General features: G+C 38.4%; 1 protein-coding gene across 3 annotated transcripts in view; it reads right to left on the bottom strand.

Moving 5' to 3' along the window:
- Positions 1–342: 342 nt before the first annotated feature.
- The window catches only part of Heatr6 (HEAT repeat containing 6), a 37,839-nt gene continuing 10,732 nt past the window's right edge, over positions 343–27,449 (bottom strand). For 2 of the 3 annotated variants that reach the window (XM_020176290.2, XM_074046271.1), the window contains 13 exons: positions 23,824–24,101; positions 22,759–22,936; positions 17,095–17,301; positions 16,468–16,567; positions 14,058–14,413; positions 11,604–11,726; positions 11,079–11,165; positions 8,471–8,605; positions 6,760–6,882; positions 5,910–6,034; positions 4,806–4,902; positions 3,372–3,576; positions 344–1,375 (listed from right to left, as the gene is read on the bottom strand). In XM_020176290.2, coding sequence (XP_020031879.2) covers positions 804–1,375; positions 3,372–3,576; positions 4,806–4,902; positions 5,910–6,034; positions 6,760–6,882; positions 8,471–8,605; positions 11,079–11,165; positions 11,604–11,726; positions 14,058–14,413; positions 16,468–16,567; positions 17,095–17,301; positions 22,759–22,936; positions 23,824–24,101 — 2,586 coding nt within the window. In that variant the 3' untranslated portion in view covers positions 344–803. Of the gene's footprint in view, positions 1,376–3,371; positions 3,577–4,805; positions 4,903–5,909; positions 6,035–6,759; positions 6,883–8,470; positions 8,606–11,078; positions 11,166–11,603; positions 11,727–14,057; positions 14,414–16,467; positions 16,568–17,094; positions 17,302–22,758; positions 22,937–23,823; positions 24,102–27,449 lie in introns of all 3 variants that reach the window. The other variant, XM_074046270.1, reaches the window with a different exon arrangement.

Here is a 27,449-nt window from a genome sequence, read left to right as displayed (position 1 = left end):
CTCTTCTCCCCAACAAAAAGGACCAAATAACAGCCTCCCTTACCACGTGAATGACAGGGAGCTACTGACTTTCCGGCTCCTGTCCATCTCTAAGAGCAGCTTTTCCTTTCTCTCTAATAAATCTTACTTGAGTGCTGACCTTGTTATCTCATGAGTCAGTCTCACTGGCCAATTCTTTGGCGAGTGAAGGTAAGGACCTTCGCCACCAGCCTGCAACACTATTATTTTGAGTTGATTTTTTTTTTTTTTTGGTTTTCTGCACATGGTAATTGTGAATTCAGTATCTCAGACTATTTTTTGTTTTTGTTTTTTTTTTTTGTAAGAAATGATAACTCAGGACCTCTTTTTGAAAAAAATTGAGGAATTTTATTTTTGGTCTATCTAATCACATTAGTCATAATTCTTGTACAATGCTGGGTGAAAAGAACATTATAGATGCATTATTTTTCATCAGTTTATTACAAAAGAAAACAATTCTTGGAGACACAGTATCCAGAATTCTAATTCCTAAATCCCCTGACTTCTTTTTTTCTGAAAGGAAGCCTGCTCACCCACAACTACATCCCGACTCCTTGGCTCCTGGTTGCCCAAGTCAGTTTCCACCAACCCTGACCATAGCCAATGCAGTGGAACCCCTCTCCAAAGTGGTCGAGACCCTTTAGAAGAATTTAAATAGCTGCTAACCCATTCTAAATAAATGGTGGATGGGCTGTTCTTGCCCTAAGATAAAACCCCATGTATTGTATGTCCAAGCTTAGGTCTCTTGTTCCTGAATCTGACAGCTGGAAAATAGGGTGGAACAGTCACTGACATGCTAACCTGAAGAGTACTGTTTGGGATCCAGAGGAATCACCGTAAACAGTCAGGATGTCTTCTAAATAGCCCATAATAGCCCCTTTGGCTGTGTCTCCAGCTAGTGCCTGCACACCACTTATGTGCTTCAGGGCTGTTCTGACCATTCGGTCTCTTTCTTGTGGACTCTGGGCTGCTCCAGAGTCATCTCCCTCTGCTCCTGATTTTAAAAACTGTAGGATATAGGGCTGGACCACATCTCCATTCAGCTCAAGGGTTTCTTTGATGCAGGGCAGATCAGAGGCAGTGGCCAAGCTCAAGAGGTGAATCAGTGCCTGACAGATCTGGGTCCGTAGGCTTGCGCAGTACTTGAACTCCAGAAAGTCTGTGGTGTCTTCACTCTTCTGCAAGGCAGTGACCAATGCTTTCCAGATCTGAGCATACTGCTCTACAGACCCATACTGCTCTCTCCTGCCTGGGACGGAAAGGGCGGTGGCAGATCTGATGCGCACTTTGAAGTTCTTGCATGACATCACGACTGATGTCAGGGCATTGTATGCCTGGGAGGTCCATGGCGCTGTACCTAGAAAGAATCCATAGTCACTGAAGCTAAGGAAGGCTTAGAAATAAGGGGGGTATGGTGGGAGAGGGGTGGGGGAAGCATGAACACTGGTGCTTGAGACAGTCATTTTGTATGCATTCCATTTTCACACTAATCCTGTAACATCAGGGAGATGAGGGTCTACCTGTGGGATCCCAGGGAAGTGGCTAAAAAGTGATCCCTGAGCCTCTCTCTCCTTAGACCAGCCTGAGGCAGCCCAGGGTCTCTGCTACCCAATATAGGATCTCTGGCCACTTAGAAAAAGGATGCTTCCTTAAAATCTATCTTTTTTTTTTGCAGCACTGGAGTTTGAACTCAGGGCCTCACACTTGCGAGGCAGGTATTCTATCACTTGAGCCACTACAAATAAATGTATGTAAAAGGAAAAATGAAACCTGTTGAAACTATTCCAGGGGAGGGAGGATAAAGGAGAATGATGGACAAGGTGAACTCAACTGTGATAAATTATAAGAAATTTTATAAATGTCATAATGTACCTCCAGTACAACAATAATAAAGTATAAAAAATTATTAGAACTAGAAGTAATTTGAAAAAACTAAAAAGAAAAAGGCTTCTTCTTCGGGAAAATTCTATCCAAAGGGGCAAAGCTTGATGGGAGGAGCATAGAAAAGCTGAGGCTCACCCCATCCTTTCAGCAGTGTGCAACCCATACGACTGTATGCAGCAGCCCTGTTCATGCAAGCAAAGAGCATACTTCCTCCCTGAGTTGGCCTCTAGATGCTACAATGGCCACAGAAAGTCATGCATTTTATTACTTATATTTATTTTTGTGTTGGAGATTGAACCCAGGGCCTTGCCACTGAGCTATATGCCCAGCCAAGGAAAAGAAAACTAATTTCAAGAATAAGATGACTAGACTTCTTTTTTCCAGTCCTAAAGGTCCTAGGAAATTAACTTGCTTGCTTCCTCTACAGAGCTACTACTACTCACTCTGTTTTGGGGTAACCTTATTCTTCAAGCTGGGTGACAGTATAATGCATCTTCTCCAACTCTCTGTTTCCTATGAAGAAGGTGAGCAGGCCCTTTCCATTTCTGGTGCTTCTGCCATTTACAATACATGGTCCTTGAGTCTCACATAGCCCTACCACTGTCTGTGGTCAGTTTCCTGAGTCTCTTTTCTTATTTGGCCCCTCACAGCGCTGCTTCTTCAGTGGGAAAAACCATGAGGCTATTTTCCAGCTCCTATGGGCTGCTCTTCCTGGACACTTTGGGTGAAAAAGGAAGACAGAGCCAGATTACCCTCACTTTGTGCCTGCTCTTCTTGCTGACCCAGATGGAACACACCCTTAAGTGTCAAGTCTTGTCAGAGGCCAATGCATAGCCAATGCTGGCATCCACAATGCCTGGGGCCTGGGGACTATGATCCACACACCTAAGCAGCTATTGGCCCTGGATGACATATCTAGGCTCATGGCATTCATGACAACATGACAGAGACAAATGGCCTTCTCATATGCAGCATCTACTTCTGAATTAAGAGCTCAGAAATTTTGAATCTGTATTTTCTTTTTCCCATTCCAGTTTTTCCCTATATTTTTCTTGATAAAACAATACAAGTTCATCATAGAAAATATAGAAAATAAAAGCAAAAAAAAATCATTCCATCCAGAGGTAACTACTGAGAATTAAGCCAATTTCCTTTCCATCTTTTTTCTACCCAGCTATCGAATTGCACACTAGCAAGGATTTAAAATCCTTTAGTGTACTTAGCTAAGTATTTTACCAGATTGTAAAACATATCTTTGTAAATGTAATTTTAAATGGCAACAAAATATCTCATTGATCATACGTATATAATGATTTATTTCATTTTCACACTTGGGATTCCAGTATGTTTCTAACTGCTTTCTAATAGTTTGACAAAAACACTGTGACGGACGTCTTTAACAACTGCATAGACTGGTGCGTGTCTTCCAAAGAGGTTCTCCCTTAGAGAGAAAAGGGTAACTTTCTTACCAAGTGGAAGAGCAGGGTTTTTAAACACATTTCCCATAGCATAACAAGCATTCCATCGGACTTTCATGGCAGCCTCAATTAGAACAGTAGAAATTAGGGCCTGGATAGACTCCTCAATGATTTCAGCAAATCTTGGTTTTTCTATATGACAGGGTTGCAGAAAATGAAGCAAATTTCCAAGGGCTCGGACTGCATTGCTTTTTACCTAGAATAAAATGTAAAAGTCTTAGAAATTTGTTTTGCCAGAGATGTTCCAGAAAGTACAATTTCTGCTTTTAAAAATTCAGGAGGCTTGGTGGACTGGCCCAAGTGGTAGCACACCTGCCTAGCAAGTACAAGGGTCTTGAGCTCAACCCCCATACTGCCAACAAAACAAAACAAAACAACGCCCAAAACAAACAAAACAAAAAAAGAGATCCTAGATTTCCCCAAGCAAGAGAGTTAATGTGTCCTAGAAGGGTGTGGAACCCTGCAAGGTCATGTTTGATTGACTTTCTGAGTCCTCTGAAGGTGAGGATCTGACAAAGCTCCTTTCCTGGATATTCAGTGCTTGTCTGCACCTCAGAGATGTCTGTCTTCTTGATTTTACAGAGATGGGCACACAGCCACACACACTAGGACTGAGAGGTCTGCAACAAGGCTAAGAGGAAGGACTAGGATTCATAACTGCAGCCTGGTCCACTCTACTAGACTAGAGCTCTCTACTTTCACAGCAGACTCATCTAGACATGTTTTGGTTTTTTTACACCAATTCCCAGACCCCAACCCCAGAAATTCTGATTCAATTACTGTGAGGTGGGGCTTTCCAGGTGACTACCATTTTCAGAGCGCTGTAGTACCAAATTAAGCACTTGGTCTCAGCCAGGTACTGTGCTAGGTGCTTAATGTAAGGCATCTCAGAGTGATGCATATGCAGTGACTTCCATGTTACAGGTGAGGACACTGACCTACAAAGAAGCTAATAATACACTCAGCTATTAGTGGGAAACCAGGACTTGAATCCACATTCAACAGATCTAATGCCCAGGGCTATGCATGCTAAATTTATTGTGTAATAAGAGATATTCAAAGCCAGGGACTCTATCTTTCTTACTTGACAATTCTACTTAACAGACTAATATTAAAACAAACATGAACAGATCATGTAGTATTCCAATGAGCACATATATTTTTCAGGAGACAGTTAAAAAAACTGTACGAGTATGGAGTGAGCCATATTGGATATACTCTGAGCATACCTTCCACTCCCTTAGAACATGGCAGTTTAAGACACCTTACACCTACCACCAGGCTACAACTGTATATACTAAGTATCTAATGAGAAACCCTGTTCCCTCCCCACCCCCACACCTCGCCTCATGTATGCTAGGCAAGTGCTCCTCCACCAAGCTACATCCCCAGCCCAAGACACATTAGGTTTTGTTGGGAGTCTACCTTGTCTTTGTCCTTGGAGGCTTCTATTGCTGACCTTAACATTTTTAAGAGCAGGAGACCAGAGAACTCTTCTTGGAAACTTGGGTCTGGTGTTTCCCTGTCCCAATCAAAGCACACAAAAGAGACTGAAGGAAAAGCCCACTTAAATATATATTATAAATATATATTCACTAAGTATATCTATAAAAACTTCAGGAAAACAGCTTAACAAATCTGTTCAGATTACAGCAAGAAGTCACAATATACATTTTTGTTGATAGAGTCTCTATGTAGCCCGAGCTAGCCTTGAACTCATGATCTTCCTGCCTCTGCCTCAGTCGCTTGAGGCAGAGGATCCAGGAATGTAGCTAAAGGAAATATCTCAAAATGCACAAAAAAAAAAGATTTCATGCACAAAAATGTTCATTACAAGACTAAAATAATAAGGATTTATTAAAAGTCAGTAATAGAGAATGCTTATATGTGTCGCTTATACAGTTAAGTGACAAAAAGCAGGACACCTGTGTGTGAATAACAACAGATACCTATGGGAAGGGGAGTGGGGAAGTTAGGGTAGGAACAGGTTTTATACTGAATACCACTTTGTACTGTTTGAATTTTTTTAACCTATAAATATATTATTAAAAAAGTAAAAACACTGTACTTTAAAAGAAGGATAACTATGGTTTTAGATACCTACTTTTGTATTTTCTAAAATGTGGATATATTACTTATATCAATATACAGTTTTTTATACATATATCTTAATATATTCTTAATATGTATTAAGAATAGGTTATTGACTTTATTACTTAAAGGAATACAAAATAAAACAGAAAAACTGACTATATAACATGGGGAGCTTATAGCTAATTCTTTCATAGTAGGGATGAAAGATACCCCCTTGGAACTTCAGCCTTAGCAATTACCCACAGAAGCTGGGAATGGTGGTACACGCTAGTAATTCCAGCATTCAGAAGGCTAAGGCAGGAGAATCTCACGTCCAAGGCCAGCCTGGGCTATACAGCGAGTTCCAGGGCAGCCTGGGCTATGTAGAAAGACCCTATTTCAAAACAAATAAACAAAAAAATGATGTCACCCAGGGAAAACAAGTGAGTCACTTACATGTTGACAATCAGAGTGTCTGTCAGGTTGCCTAGGGACCAGGCTGCCTTGGCACGGACATTCAGAGACTTGTCTTGAAGTGACATCAATATGGCATTTGCTGTGTCTGCAACAAATATGACGTCCTGTAAGATAAACCAAGTACTGCATTACTTTAGGAGTTCACACTGCTGCCTTTGAACTCAAATTTATTTTCATACAAAGATATAAGCCTTTATTGCAAATTTTGGTTTGTAAATCAAAATTAAATTAGTCAGTCAGTTTACTGTTTTCTTACATATTATAATTTGGACACTCAATACAATACCAAGGAAGTTCTGTGATTTTGGTATGTGCCATGGACACCCGAGGAGCCCATGGAGTTTGCTCTTGTGAACATCTTATAACCTAATCTGGGACAGTCATCTATGAATTCTGTGCCTGGGTTGATTTTCACCTCCAGGAAACAATGTTCTGACAACAAAATGCATATCCAAAACATGTTCACTACACACCTCTCAGTGAGACAAATGTCACAAGTAAGAGTAAAAGAGAGGTTCATTCCCTTCTTAGTAAAACTTGGATCATTTTTAAAAATTATTACTATCTGATGGTAATATCCCATTTCATTTTTATTTAATCATTCATTAATTTAAACATTTGCTAGACACCAACAGTTCTATACAGTGTGCTAAATCAATTAAAATTAAGTGGTGTTATCATATCTCAATAGCAATAAAGAAAACCAAATTACAAAGCAAGTTAACTTCCTTTACTGTCCAACTCAGTAGCTCTATATCCACAAAAAACCTGGTGGTATGGATTATAACAGGCACACTCTTATAATCAGGGTAAGTAGGCTCACTCTTACCTGTCTCAGACAGGGAAAAAGCACGTACACTCCTAGGGCCCGTGAAGTTGCAGCTTTCACTAAACGGTTCTTGCTGTCATTCAGGCCGAGCAACATTGTGATGCACAAAATCTGCCTGTCATTCTGTAATGAGAAGGTTGACAAAAGGAAAAGAGGGAATGAAATAACTATGAGCCAAAGTCTTCCACAAGTGACTGTGTTTAAATCCACACTTAGGAGTTGAACACCAACACCACTGTGATCTTGAGGCTATGCTGGTAAAGGCAGGTACAACTCAGATTCAATGAGGAGTTCAGCATCCACTTTGTGCAGGTACACACAGCATCTCATCACAGTTAACCTTTCAACTATGTGAGTTAGTCACTTTTATCCTTCTACTTGGTTAAAGCTGCCTCCTTTATAAAAGCTAATCTAAGAGCAGATGCAATGCCATTGAAGACTGAAGAAAAGGAGCAGTTTGAATACTGCTATGGGATGATGTTTATATCATCCCAAAATTCATGTAAAAATCCTCCCCCTGGGGTGAATATGATCAAAGTACTTTATTTATACATTATAATCATGTATGAAAACAGAATAATGAAACCCATTAAAAATTGTTTTCAAAAGGGGGAGAGGTGATAAGAGAGTAATAGAAGGGGTAAATTCGATCAAAGTACATTATCTACATGTATGAAAATATACAATGAAACCTTTTGTACAGTTAATGTATGCTTTAATAAAAAATTTAAAAAATCCCTCCCTAAAAAGGTGATGGTATTAGGAGGCCTTTGAGGGATGATTAGGTCATGAATGCAGCATCTGCCTGAGTGGGATTCCTGAGTAGGATTTAGTATCCTTACAGATAAGGTCCCAGAGAACTACTTTGCCCCGTCACCATGTGAGCTAGATGGCACTATTTATGAATCAAGAAAGCTAGTCCTCACCAGACACCACATCTGTGGATACCTTGATCTTGGACTTCCAAGCCTCCAGAATGGTTAGAAATAAATTTCTGGGTGGGGTGTGGTGGGACACACCTGTAAATCCCAGATGCTTGGGAGGCAGAAGCAAGAAGAAGTCAAATTCAAGGTCAACCCAGGCAAAGATAGTGAGACCCTCCCTCAAAAACAAAATAAAACTTAAAAAAGTACTGGAGGAGAGGCTCAAGTGGTAGAGCACTTGCCTAGCATGCAAGCACTAGGTACTGGTCCAAATCCCAGTACTGCCCCATCCCCCTAAAAAGAAAGAAATTTCTGATGTTTAGAAGTCACTCAGTTTATGGTATTTTATTATATAGAAGCCCAGACAGGCTAAGACAAATACCATATGTGTTAGGCACCAAACTTAAATTTTGTAGCATACTTTGTCATTTTTCACAATTTGCATCTTAAGATGCAAATACTAAGTTTTAGAAAAGTTAAGGTAGTCAAAGAGCTAGAAAGTGGAAGGGCTAGGATTTAAACTCAGGTCTTTTACACTCTGGATATGAAATCTCACTACCTCAGGCTGTTACTCACTTCTTACCACCTCCCTTCTGAAGCTTTCTGGACAGATTAAGATTTTACTCTAAGTTTTTCCATTTGCTGTTTGCCACTGTCCTCACCCCAAATGCAAGCAGAAGCTTCTTTCCTCAGAGATTATGTTGAAAATGGTTCAAAATAAAAAAAGAATCAAACTTGAGCTTGATGCTCAGGGCATGGTTTGAGGGTGAAGAAACAGCTCCACTTACCGGCAGACTGCTGAAGGCTTCCGGCAAGACAGAGGACAGGGCATCACAGGCGCTCGCCTGGAGAGTTGGGTGGTCTGAACTCTGCAGGGCTCGGGGCAAAGGACCATTCAGCATCATAGTCCAGAACATCACCACCTGGAACCAAGGCACAGTTAAAAATGCAGCCCAAGACACATACGGAACCAACTAAAGTTAAGCCTTCCAGATACGACGTTAGTTATGAGACATGTTTCCTTAGACTGGTAGTTTTCTGTAAATGATTGCATGAGATCTTTTCCACAGTGATGAAAAGAACTTTAGAAAATAACCAAACTCTTACATTTTATTGATTGGAAGATCACAGTATAATATAATTAAGCAGCAATAGTGATAATAATTAGGAAGAAGATAAAAATGGTGATGACAGTAACAACAGCAGAAGCTGCTATTCAGAGGGCTTATCACATGCCAGGCATTGTTCTAAGTGTTTGACATGGATCAACTCATTTTAATCCCCAGCATAACTAAATGAAGTCTATATCATTGTCCTCATTTCCACACAAGGAAACAGAGGCATACAGAGACAATATAACTTGCTAGTCAGCACCCGGGGTCATAGAATCCAGATCAACTGACACGCAGCTAGGCTTTTTCAACCTGATCCCATTTGGGCACTGTGTGGTCCCTGAACAACCAGGAGGCCATGTGTTCTAGTTAAAGAGGAGAGTTGGAACTGCATCCCTCAGCTGCCACTACCTGTCTATTCCTGTCTGCAACCTGGGTCAAGTGACTTAACCTAAGTGTTGGTCCCTCCTCCATAACAAAGGACAGAAACATCTATATTGCAGTCTGTGTCATAACAAAGTGTACTACTGTGTGCAAAGTTCCTAGCACTGGTACATGGTGGATACTCTTTAACTTGGACTGCAGGCTCTGTTTTCAGCATTTTGAAGAATTATTTTACTTCAAAGCTCCCTCAGGTAGGCAGCTGAACAATTCCTTCCTACATTTTATAAAAACTCTGGGATTTCATATCCATTTACAAATGTATCTGTGGTTGTGGCATCTACAGTTTCTGTCCTATGGACTTGGTCCTGGGTTTTGCTTTGTATTCTTGCACCAGTTCTGTCCTCTTCCCACCTCAGCTGCTGGAAACCTAGACTAGGCTTTCCCCATTCCAATCCAGAAGACTGTGAACAGGTGTGGTTGCCAGCCTCCAGGGTGGCCCACAATTATTCTCACCTACTAACTAACTGCCTCTGACTAGGCCCCTTCCACACTGAATTGGGCTGGCCTGTGTAGCCAATAGGCAGAGCTTCTGCCTTGTTCTTGCACCATCTGCTGTGGGGGAAGCTGGCTGCCATGTCAATAGGAAACTCAAGCAGCCCTGTGGCGGGAGGTCCTCACAGGGAGAAATTGAGTGAGCCTCTGTCAGCAGCCAGCACTAACAGGCTAGGTATGTGAGTGAGCCACCTTGGAAGAAGACCCAACAACCCCTGTCAAGTCTGCAGCTGACTGTAGCCCTGCGTCACATCTTTACCACAGCCTCATAAAAGACCTCTACCATCAATGCAGGGCCATGTACTCCATCCAATTCCTGACCTACAGACACCGTGTGAGAGAATAGATGTATATTGTGTTAAGCTGCTAGTGTTTAGGGTTAATTTAATTACAGGGCAGAGGACAAGTAATACAGAAAGTCTATGTCTTCTCTAGAGTTAAAAAATACCTGAGTGTGAACAGTTAAGAGATGTTCCCGCAGTCACCTGTCTAGCAAGGGGAAAAGTTTAGATTCCAACCAAGTTCCAAAGCTCAACTCATATCCCTCTGAGTGGTTACATGAAAGCTTTAGAGGCAGCCTCAGGAGGAGGCAAGAGGTAGACATTTTAAATTCACTATAAGGATAGTAGAATTGTGAACAGGTAGGATAGAAGGGCAGAAGGAGAAAACATCATCAACACTGAGTTGATTTTGCTTTTGCCTTTTTTTGTGGTGCCTCAGCCAAAGAACTGGCACAGAGTGGGGGCAACAGAAACAAATGACAGTGTCAAACTCTAACATCATAGGATTTGATAGGGATCATGGGGGAGAGATGAAGGGGTTAAAGGAATTAGCATTCACTGAGCACTATGTACCAGCACCTTTACATTTCATTCAGTTTTTTAGCCACCTTATGATTTAAGGCTTATTATTCTTCATTACAACAAGGAAACTATGCTCATAACCACACATCCTTATGTGATGTTCTTTAGACTTCATCTTATTATGCCTGCTGACTCAAAATCCCTGGCTTTTTCCACCATTTGAGTTTGTCTCTTCGGCAGGGTGAATAATCAAACTAGGCTTTATGCAAGACAAATATTGGGTTTATCATTGTTGGTTGTATGTTACATATAATCCTACTATATACTGAAATGCAGATAACACCTATTCATGTTAGTTTAATGTTTGAAACCAGTTTTTGAACCCAGGACCTCATGCATGCTAGGCAAGATATACCACTGAGTCATATCCCCAGATAGAACACTGAAAGAAACCATATCATCTACTGTACTTTATCACTGAGCCTCAAAATAAAACTGCAGTTGAAGCACTAAGAAAAGAACATTATGGATTGATGTTTACTTACCAAGAAGACTGGTACCCTCTGGTCAGGTGCTGTGGTAGAATCAGGTTTATATTGTTGTATTAAGCCTGTGCCCAGCTCTTCCAGAAGCTGCCAAGATCAAAGAAATAACTGTCAAAACAAAGCATTAGACTGATAGAGGATACAAACAACTTCATGTCAGTCTGGAGATCATCTAATATCAAGGTGTAAAGTAATTTCAAATTGATTTTCCTTCTTTTCTCACAAACCCCAATAACAGGGCTAGAGGCATAACTCAAGTGGTAGAGTACCAGCCTAGCAAGTGCAAGGTCTTGAGTTCAAACCCCAGTACCACCAACTCCGCCAAAAAAGCCCAACAACACAACAAACCCCTATAACACAGCCAGTCTTTCAAGGAGTAAAATCAACAGCTATCCATTGTTAGTTTAACAGCAAATCAGTTTATAAGTAAGAACTGACAATAGAGGAATGTATTTCTTCTGTACCTGAAAACCTCTTTAAGAAATCTCTTGGAAGGAAAAAGCATGTGGCTTGAAATGAAATTACCTTGGCTCCATGAAGCTGAATGGATGGATCTGCTTCCTCCATGCACTTGCAAATTACCTCACCAAGCTCCATCAAGTAGAGCTGCGCCACTGGAAAATAGCCCCTTGCCAGGTGAGCCAGCAACTATAAAGACAGCAGGGAATTAACGTCAACATCTGAATGCAAGACCACAATATCCAGAAAAGTGCTTCAATTAGTTCAGAAACCACTCGTGTTTAACAAGCGCCTGAAATCTGATGCTGAATGAACTGAAAAACAATCATAATCTTTATTGTATGCCTAACATCAGTTAACTGTATCATAAATTTATGATCCTTTATAGTTTGTGATTACTTTTCATTAATATTATCTCACTTAAGTTTTGGAACAATTCTCTCAGGTAGATATTAATTGAATTTACAGCTGAAGAAGCCAAGGCTGAAAAGGTAAAGGATGTGTTTAATGTTAGCAAGACCTTTGGCAGCAGCCTCCAGGACCAAGTCTCTGTCTAAGGCCATAATTGAGTATAGAAAAATCAAATACTTTTATTTGGGATTGTTTTCTTCTTTTGAAGGAGCAAACATTTTGTTTCACTAAACACATAAGACCAGAATCTGCTATAGAATTAAACATTTAACTTTAAGTTGTAGAAATAAATTAGCTGTACAATTCTTTTCAGAATTACTATTATATCCACTTGGCATATAATACTTGAGGAGATTACAATAGCTTGCACTGGGCGACCGCCTACCCGGGGACCGGTCCGTTACAATAGCTTGCAAAAGAACAAAAAGGAATAAATCAAGCTGGGCACTGTGACTCAAGCCTGTAATTCTAGCTACTCAGGAGGAGGAAATTAGGAGGATTATAGTTCGAGGACAGCAAAGGCAAAAAGTTCCTGAGACTCCATCTCAACCAATGGCTGGGTGCAGTGGCATGCATCTGTCATCCCCAGCTACTTGGGGAAGCACAAATGGGGGATCCAGGCCAGCCCTGACATAAAGTGAGTCCCTATCTCAAAAATAACCAGTACAAAAAGGACCCAAGTGATAGAGCACCTGCCTAGCAAGTATGAGACCCTGAGTTCAACCCCAGAACCACACCCCCTCCAAAAAAAAGAAAGAAAAGAAATTTAACCTTTTTTTTTCTTTTATTCATATGTGTATACAATGTTTGGGTCATTTCTCCCCGCTTTCCCCCGCCCCTTCCCTTAACCTCCCCATCCCCTCTCTCTCTCCCCCTCCCCCCTCACTACCAGGCAGAAACTATTTTGCCCTTATCTCTAATTTTGTTGAAGACAGAATGTAAGAAATAATATGAAGAACCAAGGGTTTCTGCTAGTTGAGATAAGGATAGCTATACAGGGAGATGAGTCGCATTGCATTCCTGTAGATGTGTGTTACCTTCTAAATTAATTCTTCTTGATCTAACGTTTTCTCTAGTTCCTGGTCTCCTTCTCCTATTGGCCTCAGTCGCTTTAAAGTATCTGCATTAGTTTCTCTGCATTGAGGGCAACAAACACTATCTAGTTTTTTGGGTGTCTTACCTATCCTCATACCTCCCTTGTATGCTCTCGCTTTATCATGTGATCAAAGTCCAATCCCCTTATTGTGTTTGCCCTTGATCTAATGTCCACAAACAAGGGAGAACATATGATTTTTGGTCTTTTGGGCCAGGCTAACCTCACTCACAATTATGTTCTCCAGTTCCATCCATTTATCTGCAAATGATAAAATTTCATTCTTCTTCATGGCTGCATAAAATTCCATTGTGTATAAATACCACATTTTCTTAATCCATTTGTCAGTAGGGGGCATCTTGACTGCTTCCATAACTTGGCTATTGTGAATAGTGCTGCAATAAACATGGGTGTGCAAGTGCCTTTGGAGTAACCTGTGTCACATTCTTTTGGGTATATCCCCAAGAGTGGTATTGCTGGATCATATGGTAGATCTATGTTTAGATTTTTAAGAAGCCTCCAAATTTTTTTCCAGAGTGGTTGTACTAGTTTACATTCCCACCAGCAGTGTAAGAGGGTTCTTTTTTCACTGCATCCTCGCCAACACCTGTTGTTAGTGGTGTTTTTGATGATGGCTATTCTAACAGGGGTGAGGTGGAATCTTAGTGTGGTTTTAATTTACATTTCCTTTATTGCTAGAGATGGTGAACATTTTTTTCATGTGTTTTTTGGCATTTGAATTTCTTCCTTTGAGAAAGTTCTGTTTAGTTCACATGCCCATTTCTTTATTGGTTCATTAATTTTAGGAGAATTTAGTTTTTTGAGTTCCCTATATATTCTTAACATTTTATAACCAAGCATACTCCTCCAAACAAAACAACAAAACCCACCTATACCTAAAGTTACAACTCCCACTGACAAAAACTTGGTTTTACACTGTTGTCATGTACCCAGTCCTCACAGTCACTCCAAGTTATGGTTCTTCCTTTCAGAGAGGAAGAAATGGAACCTCCTACCTGTAGGGCCTCCAGTCGCATAGGGGATGGTTCATAGGTGCTTCCTGCTGCAGACCCAGCATTGCTACTTGAACTTGAATCCTCCTTGGGCAGTACAACAATGGAAATGCAAAGTCGGATGAGCCAGCAGGGCTCTGAAGATCCCTTAAGTGAGCTAACTGATGCTTCTTCCAGTGAGGACCCTCCAGAGGTTTTCTTCCACCAGTCAGGAAGGATGAGGTGAGGAGTTGCTGAATTGCTATTGCTGAGTCCAGAAGAACAGGGCTGTTGTAGAAGTAACTGGACTTCAGGTAAAGGTGCATGAGTGGACACTATAGCTCCCAAGAGTGTAAGACTTGACACACGAACATTAACGTCTGTCAAAGAGAAGAGCAGAGATTATCACCATGGGAACCACTATCATAAGGATTGTAGTTATCCCTGAAAACAATTAAGAATTATTACATCCTTGTTTAATTACATCTAATTAAACTCCCAGACCTAATTTCATTTCATAGGAAATATATGGAACAACATTATAAAGAATCTGAAAATGGAGAACATTAGACAATTGACTTTGGAGTGCTCCAAAAACCAGCTATTATCAAAAAACAAAAACAAAAAAAGAGAGGATTACTTAATTAAAAAAAAAAAAAAACCTCAAGTGACATAAAAGCTAAATTAAGCTAGGCATAATGGTGCATACTGTAATCCCAGCACTTGGGAGGCTGAGGCAGTAGGATTGAGAGTTCAAGGCCTGCCTGGGCTACACAGTGAGCCTGTCTCAAAACAAAAAGAAAAAAAAAAGCTAATGTATGAACCTTGAATAACCCAGGGTTTTAAAAAAAAGTTACTTTTTAAAAACCTAAGAAGGCTGTGTCCAGATGCAAATTTCTTTGCATGTGGCTGTCTACCTATTCCAGCACCATTTGTTGAAAGGAATATCTTTGTCATAAGTCACTTGATTATATGAATGTGGGTCTATTTCCGGGTTCTCTATCTCTGTTCCATTGCTCTATTTTTCTATTCTTTTTCTAATTCTACAGGCTTGATTACTGTACTTTTATAGAGGTTTTGAAACTGGGTAGTGTCAGTTCTTCAACTTTGTTTTTCTCATCAATATTGTGTTGGCTATTCTGAGTTTTTTAGCTTTCCCTATAACTTTAGAATAGTTTGTTGATAACCACAAAACAACTTGCTGGGATTTTGACTGAGATTGCCTGAATCTATTGATCAAGTTGGGAAGAAGTGACATCTTGACAGTAATTGAGTCTTCCTGTTCATGAACATGGAATATCTCTCCATTTACTTAGTTCTTCTTTGACTTCTTTCATCAGAGTTTTAGTCTTCATAGACATCTTATATATATTTTGTTAGATTTATACCTAAGTATTACAGGGTTAGAACATTTTAATAATGAAAAGTTACTGGAATACAAAGACAATTGGAAAGGACATTTGAGACACAGTCCATTCCTCTCAGTTAAAGATACAGTAAAGAAAAACAAGTGCAGTAGAATGAGCAGGGGACTGAGTCAGGAAACCTGGGGTGTTTTAATCTTAGTTTTTCCACTAATGTGATGAGTGATCTTAAGGCAGGACTTATCTTTCTGAGTCTTGTTTTCCACACTGTGTAAAGGACTGGATTGAACTTAAGCTTACACATCAGTATTTCATTCAAGTCTCATGAAAATCTATGGAGTAGGCATAATTTTATAATTGTATAATTTATTCCTGTTTGGAGGAAATTAGGGTCCAGAGAGGGCCATGGCTATGAAATGGCATAAATGAAAGTGGACTGCAGACCTTCAAACTGACTGCAGGAACAGTGCTTCCCACAATATCACAGAAAACATCCAGACTTTCTTTTACTAAAATTCTGACTGAAAACTCAACTCATCAAAATGTGGTATGATCTGAAAGCTTGCAAACAAAAGACAAATATTTAAAAGCAGGAATTTATAATTCAGGAAATAACAAGAAAGTTAGTGGGGATCTTCTCTGAACTTCAGAGGAGATAATGTTAAAGAAGTTGGGTTTAACATTATAGTTTTTCTTCCCAACAAGGAGATATCTATCTGTCTATTCATGTGTCCATGCATGCATCCATTCATTCATCCTCCACCAAGGCATAGAGATATTATTTTACACTTGAGGGAGGTCACTTGCACTTGATCATGCTTAATTCTAAAGGGACACACTGGTCACTACCCTGAAGTATTGAAGAGATTAAGCTTCACAGTTAATTCTCCAGCTCATTACTTTCTGTTGGGGCTTGAGAGGTCAAAGTGGAATTTGAGCAATAGTTGGTACCCTTGAAAAGCTGAGAATAAGTAGAGATCTCCGACAGGTGCAAAAATACTTTAAAAAAATTTACTAATACTCTACATTTGATTGGTATAAAGAACAATTAGTTTTAAAACACTACCAACCTTTGTGGCGGATATAAGGTTTTATCTGGTTCCAGACTTTGGTCAGCAGGCTGAGTTTCAAACGGTTATAAGGTGCATTTGATACTAAATTTGCAAGGCACTATAAAACACAAAAAATAGCACATAAATTGGCCTGACTAAGCCATAGCACAGAAATAAAATTTTACACATTTGACTCAAAAGATCTTTATGTTTAATGAAAATCATCAGTCCTTTTATTTTATTTATTTATTTATTTTTGTGTCTTTCTGTTTTTTTCTTTTATTCATATGTGCATACAATGTTTGGGTCATTTCTCCCCCCTCCCCCCCCACCCCGCCCCCTCCCTTATCCCCGTCCTCCCTCCCCTCCAGTCCTTTTCTTTTAAATAGCACTTGTTTGAAACTTAATACATTGGTACAACTTAATAACAAAGTTAAAAAACTACTTTTGGTATATCATCCAGGCATACAGAGATTACAGGTTAGATCAGACAAGTAGGTACAGACTTCTAAGTATGGTATTTTAAATTCAATTATTACTCAGTTATATTCTCAGGTCAAGTTTCTTTAGGACTATGTAAAACATTATACAAAACTGAAACAGATAGGCCCTCTCTGTAACTCACAGGTAACTTGGAATATTTACCTTGATTATCCGAGTAAGGGTCTGGGAGGAAGACTCAGCCACCAAAGCTAACAAAAGACATCTGTGCAACTCTTTAATGCTAGAAGCAATCATTACAGAGAAGGGAGTGAAGGCCCTTCTGTGGTCATTGGTATCTTCAGCAACAGAAAGAAACTGCTTTGAGCCTTCCAAGATGGCAGATAAAACTTGCAGAGCACAGGCACGTGTCTGAAATTCAGGATGATTCACACTGGTTAGTTAAAAAATCAGAAGCCAGATTCTCTTCTTGTACATATTTAATTTTCAAAGTATTTAAAATCACCTTAATTAGAAGGATAGAGGCAATGGGATTATTTATTAAGTTCTGAAAGCAGCCATTAACTAGGTGCTCTGTACCCTACACCTAAAAAAAAAATCTTAAATCACATTAATGTTAGGTTTTCTTTAGTAAGGTGTAAATCTAAGTTATATCATAGCAAAAAATGTAAAATATTAAGTATTAGAATAATTTAAAGATTAGAGGTCTGGTTTATTCAAGCATAACACCAACTAAAAAGGCAGAACTATCTTTTTAGCTCATGGAGTGGAAAAAAATACACGTTTAAAGTATTCATGTAAACGTTCCTACTCTTACAATCTATTCTGAGGTATATGAATGCTCAAAGTTAAGCAAGACATTAGGACCTTTATGTGCATTTCACTTGGCAGGTTTCATTAGATCGAACATTGAGAAACACTCTTAGATGTAGGAAGTAACAGAGCCTGCAGTGAGAACATTTGGTAAAGAAAGGAATACCATTAAATATAATCTTAAGGATGGAAAAGAAAAAGGTGCACCTTTATCATGGGTTACTGTATCTGACAAGAAAATTTTTACTGCATCAAGATTTTGTCTATAAGGTTAAAATATTCCTTTCAATTGTTACTTGGATAATTTTGTGATACTAAAAATCAGAAATGAAAAAAGAAACAAAAAGAAAGCCAATTTAATCAAAATGTAGGACTATTAAAATATGGAATAATACCTTATCATCTTTGGTCAACTCACCCCAAAATGCCTATTAAGCACCTTCAGGTCAGTTTTTTCAAAGCAGGGAATCAACATCATGAGTCTATTATCTAATCTAAATATTTACTCAGCATGTCTGAGGTTGGAGTGAAAAAGGTTTTCCAAAAAGCCTTAACAATATTATCTTCAAATAACCAAGTAATAAATCACTTCTGCAGGCTTTTTGTGTAGTAGAATCACAAAAAGCCTAAGATTTATTGCTATGAAAACAGGCTCATGAATGTACCTTGATTTTGCAGAATTAAGCATAATTACTTAAGTGAGGACTCTGACAAAGCGTTAGGAAACTGTATGTGTGTGAAGAACAAGACCACAAACATAAGCCAGCTGATCTGATCTAAAAACCCAGATCAGGGGCTGGCAAACTTTTTCTGTAAAGGGCCAATAGTACATATCTTACTTGTTTTGTTTTTATTATTTATCTCCTTTTTATTAATGCATATTAATTGTACAAGGGGTTTCGTTGTGATATTTTCATACATGCATATGATGTACTTTGACCAAATTCATCCCATTACTCTTTAAAACTTTGTAGGCTATAGTCTCATGCTCACTCAACTCTGCTCTAGTAACACAGACTCTATGCAAAAGAAAAATGCGGCTATGTTCGAACAAATCTTTACTTACAGACAATGAAATCTGAATTCCACAGAATTTTCATATATCATGAAATTTTATTCTTTTGATTATAAAACCATTGAAAAGTGTAAACACTATTCTTAGCCTGCAGGTTGTACAAAAACAAGTACTGGGCTAGATTTGGTCTATAGGCCACAGTAGATAGCTGTTCTGAATTGAAAAAGGATAGATGCCTTGCTAAACATTTATTCTTTAGAAGGTAATTAAAAACTCACAATTTCTACAGTTCACAAACCAAACAAAATTAAAAGTCAAATTGTGGAAAGAAATGAACTAATGTTGAAAAAAAGTCAAAAAAATTTAGCTCAATTAACTTTGGTACCCTAAGGGGTAAAACATCCATGACTATCACAGATGAAAACAAACAAATAAAAAAAAAAAGTCACCGAAATTGGTTATGTTTTTTTCATTGAGGCATAAAGACTATATAGAAGTTTGATACTGTATCACATTATACTTTTTATTTCTGAGTTAATTGCCTTTAAATACTATTTAATATATCTTTATTATAAAGTTATTACTTATGACACTGAATCTGGTTCAAGTCCTGCTTCATTTATTCTAATATCAATATTTAATATACTGTTTACCAGTTCTAATCAGCACTTGCAGCAGAGTACTGATGTGAAAAGAAATCATAATAGGTGCAACTCTCCAGAGAGCTCATTTTGTTGATTAAGTTTCATTGTGTGAATATTTACAATAATGGATGACTTTTCAATCTTATAAACATCAGTGTACTCAGTTTACCAGTGTGTAGTTTCACCAACATGGACATGAAGGCTTGTCTAAAGCTAATAAAACAGAAAAGTCCTTTTCCTTTTTTGCTTTTACTTAAGCATACAGCAGAAATGTTTGCTGAGGTAGCTCAATTTATTTATTTTTTCCTTTTTATGTGTCTATGGTCTCAGAATACTACTAGAAGGATGATAAAGAAGTCCCTGCTGGGGTACTACTAAGGGTCTATGCAGGGCATCAGGCTGTGCTCTTCTTTGTCTATGTCCAAGTTCTGACTGTTTTGCAGCACAGGGGATGGCACCTATGCCTTGTGCATGCTAGGCAAGCACTCTGTCACTGAGCTACATCCCCAGCCTCGAGCAGTAGTTATTATTCATATATTTCAGGATTAATTTTATTGAATCACATTCCCAAAGTTGGTTGTCAGTTAAGTGGAGGCATTGGAACACTGTCAGGGCCTTTAGATTTGAAGACATCCAAGTAAAGGTTATCTGTTCCTGATTGACTACAGAATTCTAACTTTTTCATTTTCTTTTCTAGTTATATTATTGTCTAGATTTTGATGTGTTTCTACCTTTCACAGTTATCTAAAAGACAAATTAAAAAAATCATCATGGAATTTGAAAATCAGGATAATTCTCAAGGTGATCTGAGAAATTCTACCCTATAGTTTATTTCTTAGATGAAAATGTTAACGTAAGTCCATAATACGCCTTTGTAACACCTGAGAAAATCATATAGAAGAAATTCTTACATCAGTCATGTTACTTTATTCCCCCCAGTTCTGGGATTGAACCCCAGGGCCTTGCACATGCTAGGCAAGAAGTCTACCAGAGCTACAGCCCCAGTTCATCATGTTACTTTTTTTGACAATTTGCTGTCCTTCTTGGAAACATGTAAGATGTGCTTTCTGAAGCACGTTTCCTACATGGACATGATAATTTCCCAAGTACTACCACACTACCAACTTCTAATGAAAATTTCTAAGATTTCTTTTTCCCAATTAATCATTCTAGCATTTCATTTTCCAGTTCCCTGAAATTTTTCTGTCTACTGTTGGTACTTTGACTGGAAGAATTCAGTTGCCTTTTCTTCTTCCATTTCTCATTGCATTTTTGCCCATGACTTTCTAGACATCTTCATAAGACTGTCTCTTACCAGCATCACTCACTAAAACCTCTTCCAGCAGGTATTTTTGTACACAATTAATTACACACTGAATAGATTGTAGAGGAATAATCCAAACCTTACAATGTTCATCATACTTATTTATATCCTCCCAAGCTTATATTTGATTGAAAAAAACCAAACAAACTTTTTTTGGTTTGAACCCAGGGCCTTCATGCTTGCTAGGCAGGCATTCCTACCACTTGAGTCACTTTGCCAGCCCTTTTTTGTGATGTGTTTTTTAAGACAGGGTCTGTGATCCTCCTGATCTCTGCCTTTGAGTAGCTAGGATTACAGGTGTGAGCCACCAGTGCCCAGCTAAAAAAAAATCTCGAGTACAATAATTTCATTTACCATTATACAGAACTGACTAATTTTAATCATTTCTTTGATCTTTTTTTTAAAGACGAATTTTTCCATTTCTTCAGGACTTTCATTAGGCTTCTGCACTAGAATCATGACATCTCCAGAAGGAAGTTCTGTATCTTTTTTTCTCACTACATTTCATGCACTCATTGAACTTAAACAGCAAGAATATACCTAACAGGTACCCAAACTGAGGAGGTGAATAAGACCACCATGCAATATGTAAGGTTTCTCATGGCACTTTAAGTCAAATGCAAATATCTTAAAAATATAAATATAATGAAAATTATTTCAATTCATTTTCAACAGATGTGATCTTACAACCTCTCTATTTATGTCCTACATCCCCTTGGTGGGCAGCCATAGGGCAGAGGGGGTTAACTTGGACTGCTACTTGCCTCATAGCATCATTTCCTTGGCCACTCCTGGCAGTTTTCTTAGCTGGAGAGCCTTCAAATATATATTAAAAATCTTTACAGTAGTTTTCCTTTCAATAAGTAGAATGGCTTCATTGCTGATACATCTGCCACCATTCATTTTCCATTTTTCTCAGGTTCTCATTCACTACTGATTCAGTGAAGCCTCAAAATTTCTGTTAGTTTAAGTACTTAGGATACTGGCATTTGAATATAACACAAGATTTTCTTATATATGTGTGTGTGTGTTTATAGTCAAGACTAACTTAAGTTTTTAAAGGGTCATCTATAAGTTTTTAATATAGTAATTAGCTATTCAAGGAGATGATCATAGGATGTTCCAATCTATTGTAGATTACTACCACTCCTCCTCTTAGGGAGAAATCTTAAAAAGAGGAATATCCTACTGGCCTAATTAAAATTATACAATTCCAGAGGGAGGTTGGGTTATCTGAGCACATCACTCAGCATGACTTTTAAAAATTCATTATTATAAGGGCACTACAATTGCAGACTATTTTCCTTATTTGGATAAGTAGTTAACTTCTAGAGAGGAATTAACACATCCTGGCAGAGGCAGGTAACTTGATTAGCCATGGGATATCTTACTGTAGCTACCTATGACTGCCAATTTTTTTTATTCTTTTTTTAAAAATAAGTTTTTCTCATTAAAATATCATTTTTGGGGGGGTTGGGGAAGCAACAGAGTTTGAACTCAGAACCCTGTGCTTGCCAGACAGGCACTCTACCACTTGAGCCATGACTCCAGCCCTAAAATATGTAAATATTTAATACACATGATTTAATAAAATATGGAAAAATTGAAATAAAAAACATATTGTTGCAACCCTATTAAATATACAATTCTGTATCTTGTATTTTCACAAAATATTATGAGCATTTTTCTAAGCCTTATATACATCCTTTAGGACCATTAAGTACCATAATATTCTATTGAGTTCTTAAAGCCATTTCTAATTTTTTTCTATTATAAATACCACAGCAACCAACATTTTCATAAAAGGAAGGGAAAACACTGGGCATAACTTAGTGCACTCAGGCTTCAAGCAAGCCCCTGGGCCAGAAGCCATCTTTATCAGATTTCCCTCAAAGTGTTATTCAGGGAAGCCTGTATCCAACTCTCTTCCTGCCTATTCAGTGGATCTTAAGTCAGGACCAGGATCACTATTAATAAAAGCAGTACTCAGACAAGATTGAATAAGAGAATAAAACCCAAGATGTGTGCAGTTTCTTCTCCTATCATACATCTCAGAGTTTAAATGTTCTTACCTTTGGAGAAGGATCTTTTAATATAAGGGTCATTAAAGACAAAGACTGTGGACTTCCAACCTCAGGTGTGTCGGGAACAAAGGCTGACCAGTAGCCACAAAGAACTCTTTTTTCTATTGATTTTACAGTAGACAGAAAGCAAGCTAGTGCTCCTTGGCGAACTTTGGCTTGGTATGACCTTTCACATCCAAAAGAAGGAAGAAAAAAAGTTTTAAACATTTTTTAAAAAATTCAAGTATGAAATTTTATTCTAGTCAATTAAAATGATACACTGAGAAATTAAACATTATCGGCAACCTCTAAAGATATTATTATGATATTAAAAAAAGGTTTTTTTTTTTTCTTTTTCAAAATATCATCAAAATATGTTAAGGCAATTTGCCGATATAACTTTTTCTTTTCCTTTTCTTTTTCCAGCACTGGGGATAAATTCAGGACTTTGTGCTTGTTAGGCAAGCCATGCCCTCAGTCCTATAACATGGTGTTAAGGCTGGCAAAAAAACAAAACAAAACAAAACCATAAAAAGATAGTGAATTAGAAGGCAACATTTTGGTGCTAACAAAGTAATATTAGATATGAAACACTGCAGGGTATCCATCCATCTATTCAACAACAAACATATCCCCTAAATGACCTGACGTAGACATTATGCTGAGGAGGACAAACATAAACAAAGCCTCTGCCCTCAACAAACTTAATGGCAGTGAGAGTTCAAGAAATAACTGTAACACATTCTGAATAATATAAGGGCAGAGGTAAGGCAAAGGGTCACTTAGGAGGGCTAGAATGGGCAAGAATTTGAAAAAGGTTTTCCAGAGAATATGATTTCTGAGCTCATTTTGAAGATGAGTAGTAGTTAACAAGAAAAAAGGCAAAAAAAAAAAAAAAAAGAAAAAAAGAAGTAAAGTAAGGAATATTCTAAGGAGAAGAGCAAAGCATCTTAAAAAAAGCCTCAATTAAGAAAAATCTTCAAGTTTAATCACATGCTGCAGTCAGCTTTTAAAGCAGTTATAAAATACATGCAACCTAGAATATAAGGTATAAATGTATCAAAATATTACTACCTCATTTTACCCTGCATGCCTCCTTCAGCGTCAGAATAGTCTGACTCACTACTGCTGACTCTTTTCCAACTGGAAGGAACAAAGGGTGAGGAGACTTGTTCTTTTTGTGCAGCTCCATTTCCTTGGGAGGAGGAACACTGTGTATTCCCCTCACCCATGTTCACTCTGCTTGTGCTGGTACCTGAGGCTGCTTCCATTTCACCACTAGATTCTTCTTCTTCCTCCTCCTCTCCTTGCTGGGTTTTCTTTTGTTTTACTTTATGTTTTTTCTTTTTACTCTGATTTAGGAATAAATGAAAGACATATTTGATAGCTATTTCAAAATGACTTTTAATGGAATCACTGAAAAAATGTCTATACTCCCAAAAGTAATCTACATGTTTAATTCAATTCCCATCAAAATTCCAATGACATTCATTAAAGAGATTGAAAAATCTACCGTTAAATTTACATGGAAACACAAGAGGCCACGAATAGCCAAGGCAATACTCAGTCAAAAGAACAATTCAGGAGGTATCACGATACCTGACTTCAAACTATATTACAAAGTAATAATGATAAAAATAGCATGGTACTGGCACAAAAACAGGTATGAAGAACAGTGGAACAGAATAGAGGACCCAGATATGAAGCCACACAACTATAACCAACTTGTCTTTGACAAAGGAGCTAAAAATATACGATGGAGAAATAGCAGCCTCTTCAACAAAAACTGCTGGGAAAACTGGTTAGCAGTCTGCAAAAAACTGAAACTAGATCCATGTATATCACCCTATACCAAGATTAACTCAAAATGGATCAAGGATCTTAATATCAGACCACAAACTCTAAAGTCGATACAGGAAAGAGTAGGAAATACTCTGGAGTTAGTAGGTATAGGTAAGAACTTTCTCAACGAAACCCCAGCAGCACAGCAACTAAGAGATAGCATAGATAAATGGGACCTCATAAAACTAAAAAGCTTCTGTACATCAAAAGAAATGGTCTCTAAACTGAAGAGAACACCCACAGAGTGGGAGAAAATATTTGCCAGCTACACATCAGACAAAGGACTGATAACTAGAATATATAGGGAACTTAAAAAACTAAATTCTCCCAAAACTAATGAACCAATAAAGAAATGGGCAAGTGAACTAAACAGAACTTTCTCAAAAGAAGAAACTCAAATGGCCAAAAAACACATGAAAAAATGCTCACCATCTCTAGCAATAAAGGAAATGCAAATTAAAACCACGCTAAGATTCCACCTCACCCCTGTTAGAATAGCCATCATTAGCAACACCACTAACAACAGGTGTTGGCGAGGATTCGGGGAAAAAGGAACCCTCTTACACTGTTGGTGGGAATGTAGACTAGTACAACCACTCTGGAAAAAAATGTGGAGGCTACTTAAAAAGCTAGACATTGATCTACCATTCGATCCAGCAATACCACTTTTGGGGATATACCCAAAAGACTGTGACACAGGTTACTCCAGAGGCACCTGCACACCCATGTTTATTGCGGCACTATTCACAATAGCCAAGTTATGGAAACAGCCAAGATGCCCCACCACTGACAAATGGATTAAGAAAATGTGGTATCTATACACAATGGAATTTTACGCAGCCATGAAGAAAAATGAAATGTTATCATTCACTGGTAAATGGATGGAATTGGAGAACATCATTCTGAGTGAGGTTAGCCTGGCCCAAAAGACCAAAAATCGTATATTCTCCCTCATATGTAGACATTAGATCAAGGGAAAACACAACAAGGGGATTGGACATTGAGCACATGATAAAAGCGAGAGCACACAAGGGAGGGGTGAGGATAGGTAAGACACCTAAAAAATTAGCTAGCATTTGTTGCCCTTAACACAGAGAAACTAAAGCAGATACCTTAAAAGCAACTGAGGCCAATAGGAAAAGGGGACGAGGAACTAGAGAAAAGGTGAGATCAAAAAGAATTAACCTAGAAGGTAACACCCACGCACAGGAAATCAATGTGAGTCAATGCCCTGTATAGCTATCCTTATCTCAACCAGCAAAAACCCTTGTTCCTTCCTATTACTGCTTATACTCTCTCTTCAACAAAATTAGAGATAAGGGCAAAATAGTTTATGCTGGGTATTGAGGGGGTGGCGGGGAGAGGGAGGGGGCGGAGTGGGTGGTAAGGGAGGGGGTGGGGGCAGGGGGGAGAAATGACCCAAGCCTTGTATGCACATATGAATAATAAAACAATAAAAAAAAATGGAATCACTGGCACTTCCTTGCTTGCAAGTGATTAAATATCATCAATATGTAGAATGAAAAAAGAAGAAAAAAGCAGAAAGAATATCCTGTGTCAGGTACAATGTTAAGTGCTTACACATTCCCTACTGTAAAAAACAAGGCATGAAGTCTATGCAACAAAGCAAAACATGTGGTCTGGATTTAAATTCTACTTCAGTGACTCTAGGCAAACCATTTAGCCTCTCTGAACTTGACCTTCCTCATTTGTAACCCACCTTGTACAGCTGTAGTGAAAGCATTCAGTCCTCTCAAGAGATTTCACTAGAGAATTAAAGCCTATAGAAAAATGACTGGAGTGTCTATTTTTTCAGTTGTCCCAAATACAATACACAATCAGTACCTCTCTATGCTTGCTCAGGAGACAGTAACCCATTACACACAAGGCATGGGCCCTAGGACCTTGGAGTTATCTAGTAGCAGATACTGTTAAAGACAATTTCTTTCTTTGTTTCTGACATTCAAATACCTTTGGAATCCTCTACATTCCTCTACATATCTTCCTTCCTCTACATTCTCAGTTTCTAGTCTTGAGGAAGGAAGGTTCTCATCTCTTCTACCCTGGAATACTTAAAAGTGGTCCAGAACCATGCTCTTTTACTTGCTACCATACTGGTTTTTCTAAGATGCAAATCCGATCATATCATTCTGCTATGTAAGATTCTTCTGTTGCCTACAAGATAAACACCCAAGCTCCTTAGAATACTGTGTAAGACCCCTCCACACACCTGAAACTCTAGCCCTACTAGGTAATATACAGCTACACATGCTCTTATTGTACTTTTTGTTTCCTCAGAACAAAGCACTCTTCCTCCCTTCTCTGTCCTATTACTCATGCTTGAGTCTCAGTTTAGTTACCACATCTTTTGAAAGGCCTCCTTCTAGAGCTGGGGAAATGGCTCAAGTGGTACAGTGCTTGCCTAGCAAGTGCAAGGCTCTGAGTTCAAACCTTAGTACTGCTAACTTTTTTCTAAATAAAAAATATAAAGCCTCTTCTTCCTCCTCTATTTAGACTGGGTGCCCTGAATGTGAATATTTTGATGAAAAAAATCATAATATTGCATTGTAATTATTTATCTACCTTTTCCTTCTCCCCTAAACTCCTAAGAATAGCCAGTACCCTTAATGCTTAGTTCAATGTCTGGGATATAGCAGATGTTTGGTAAATGTTGAATAAATAAATAAATAAATGAGAGAATCGCTAATTTTAAGCATTTTTTGACAGGCATTACATTTCTGGATGTAAAATCTTCGCTACATATCTGTACACCCCAGGTTCTCCCGTGGAAACTGAGGGAGATAGCAGCTATCTGAAAGGCTGGGAAATGTGATGAATGGAAGAGTGTGGAGCTAATG

This window comes from Castor canadensis, chromosome 11 (genome assembly GCF_047511655.1).
Source record: "Castor canadensis chromosome 11, mCasCan1.hap1v2, whole genome shotgun sequence".
NCBI classification, from domain to species: domain Eukaryota; kingdom Metazoa; phylum Chordata; class Mammalia; order Rodentia; family Castoridae; genus Castor; species Castor canadensis.
This window is presented reverse-complemented; position numbering and strand designations above follow the sequence as displayed.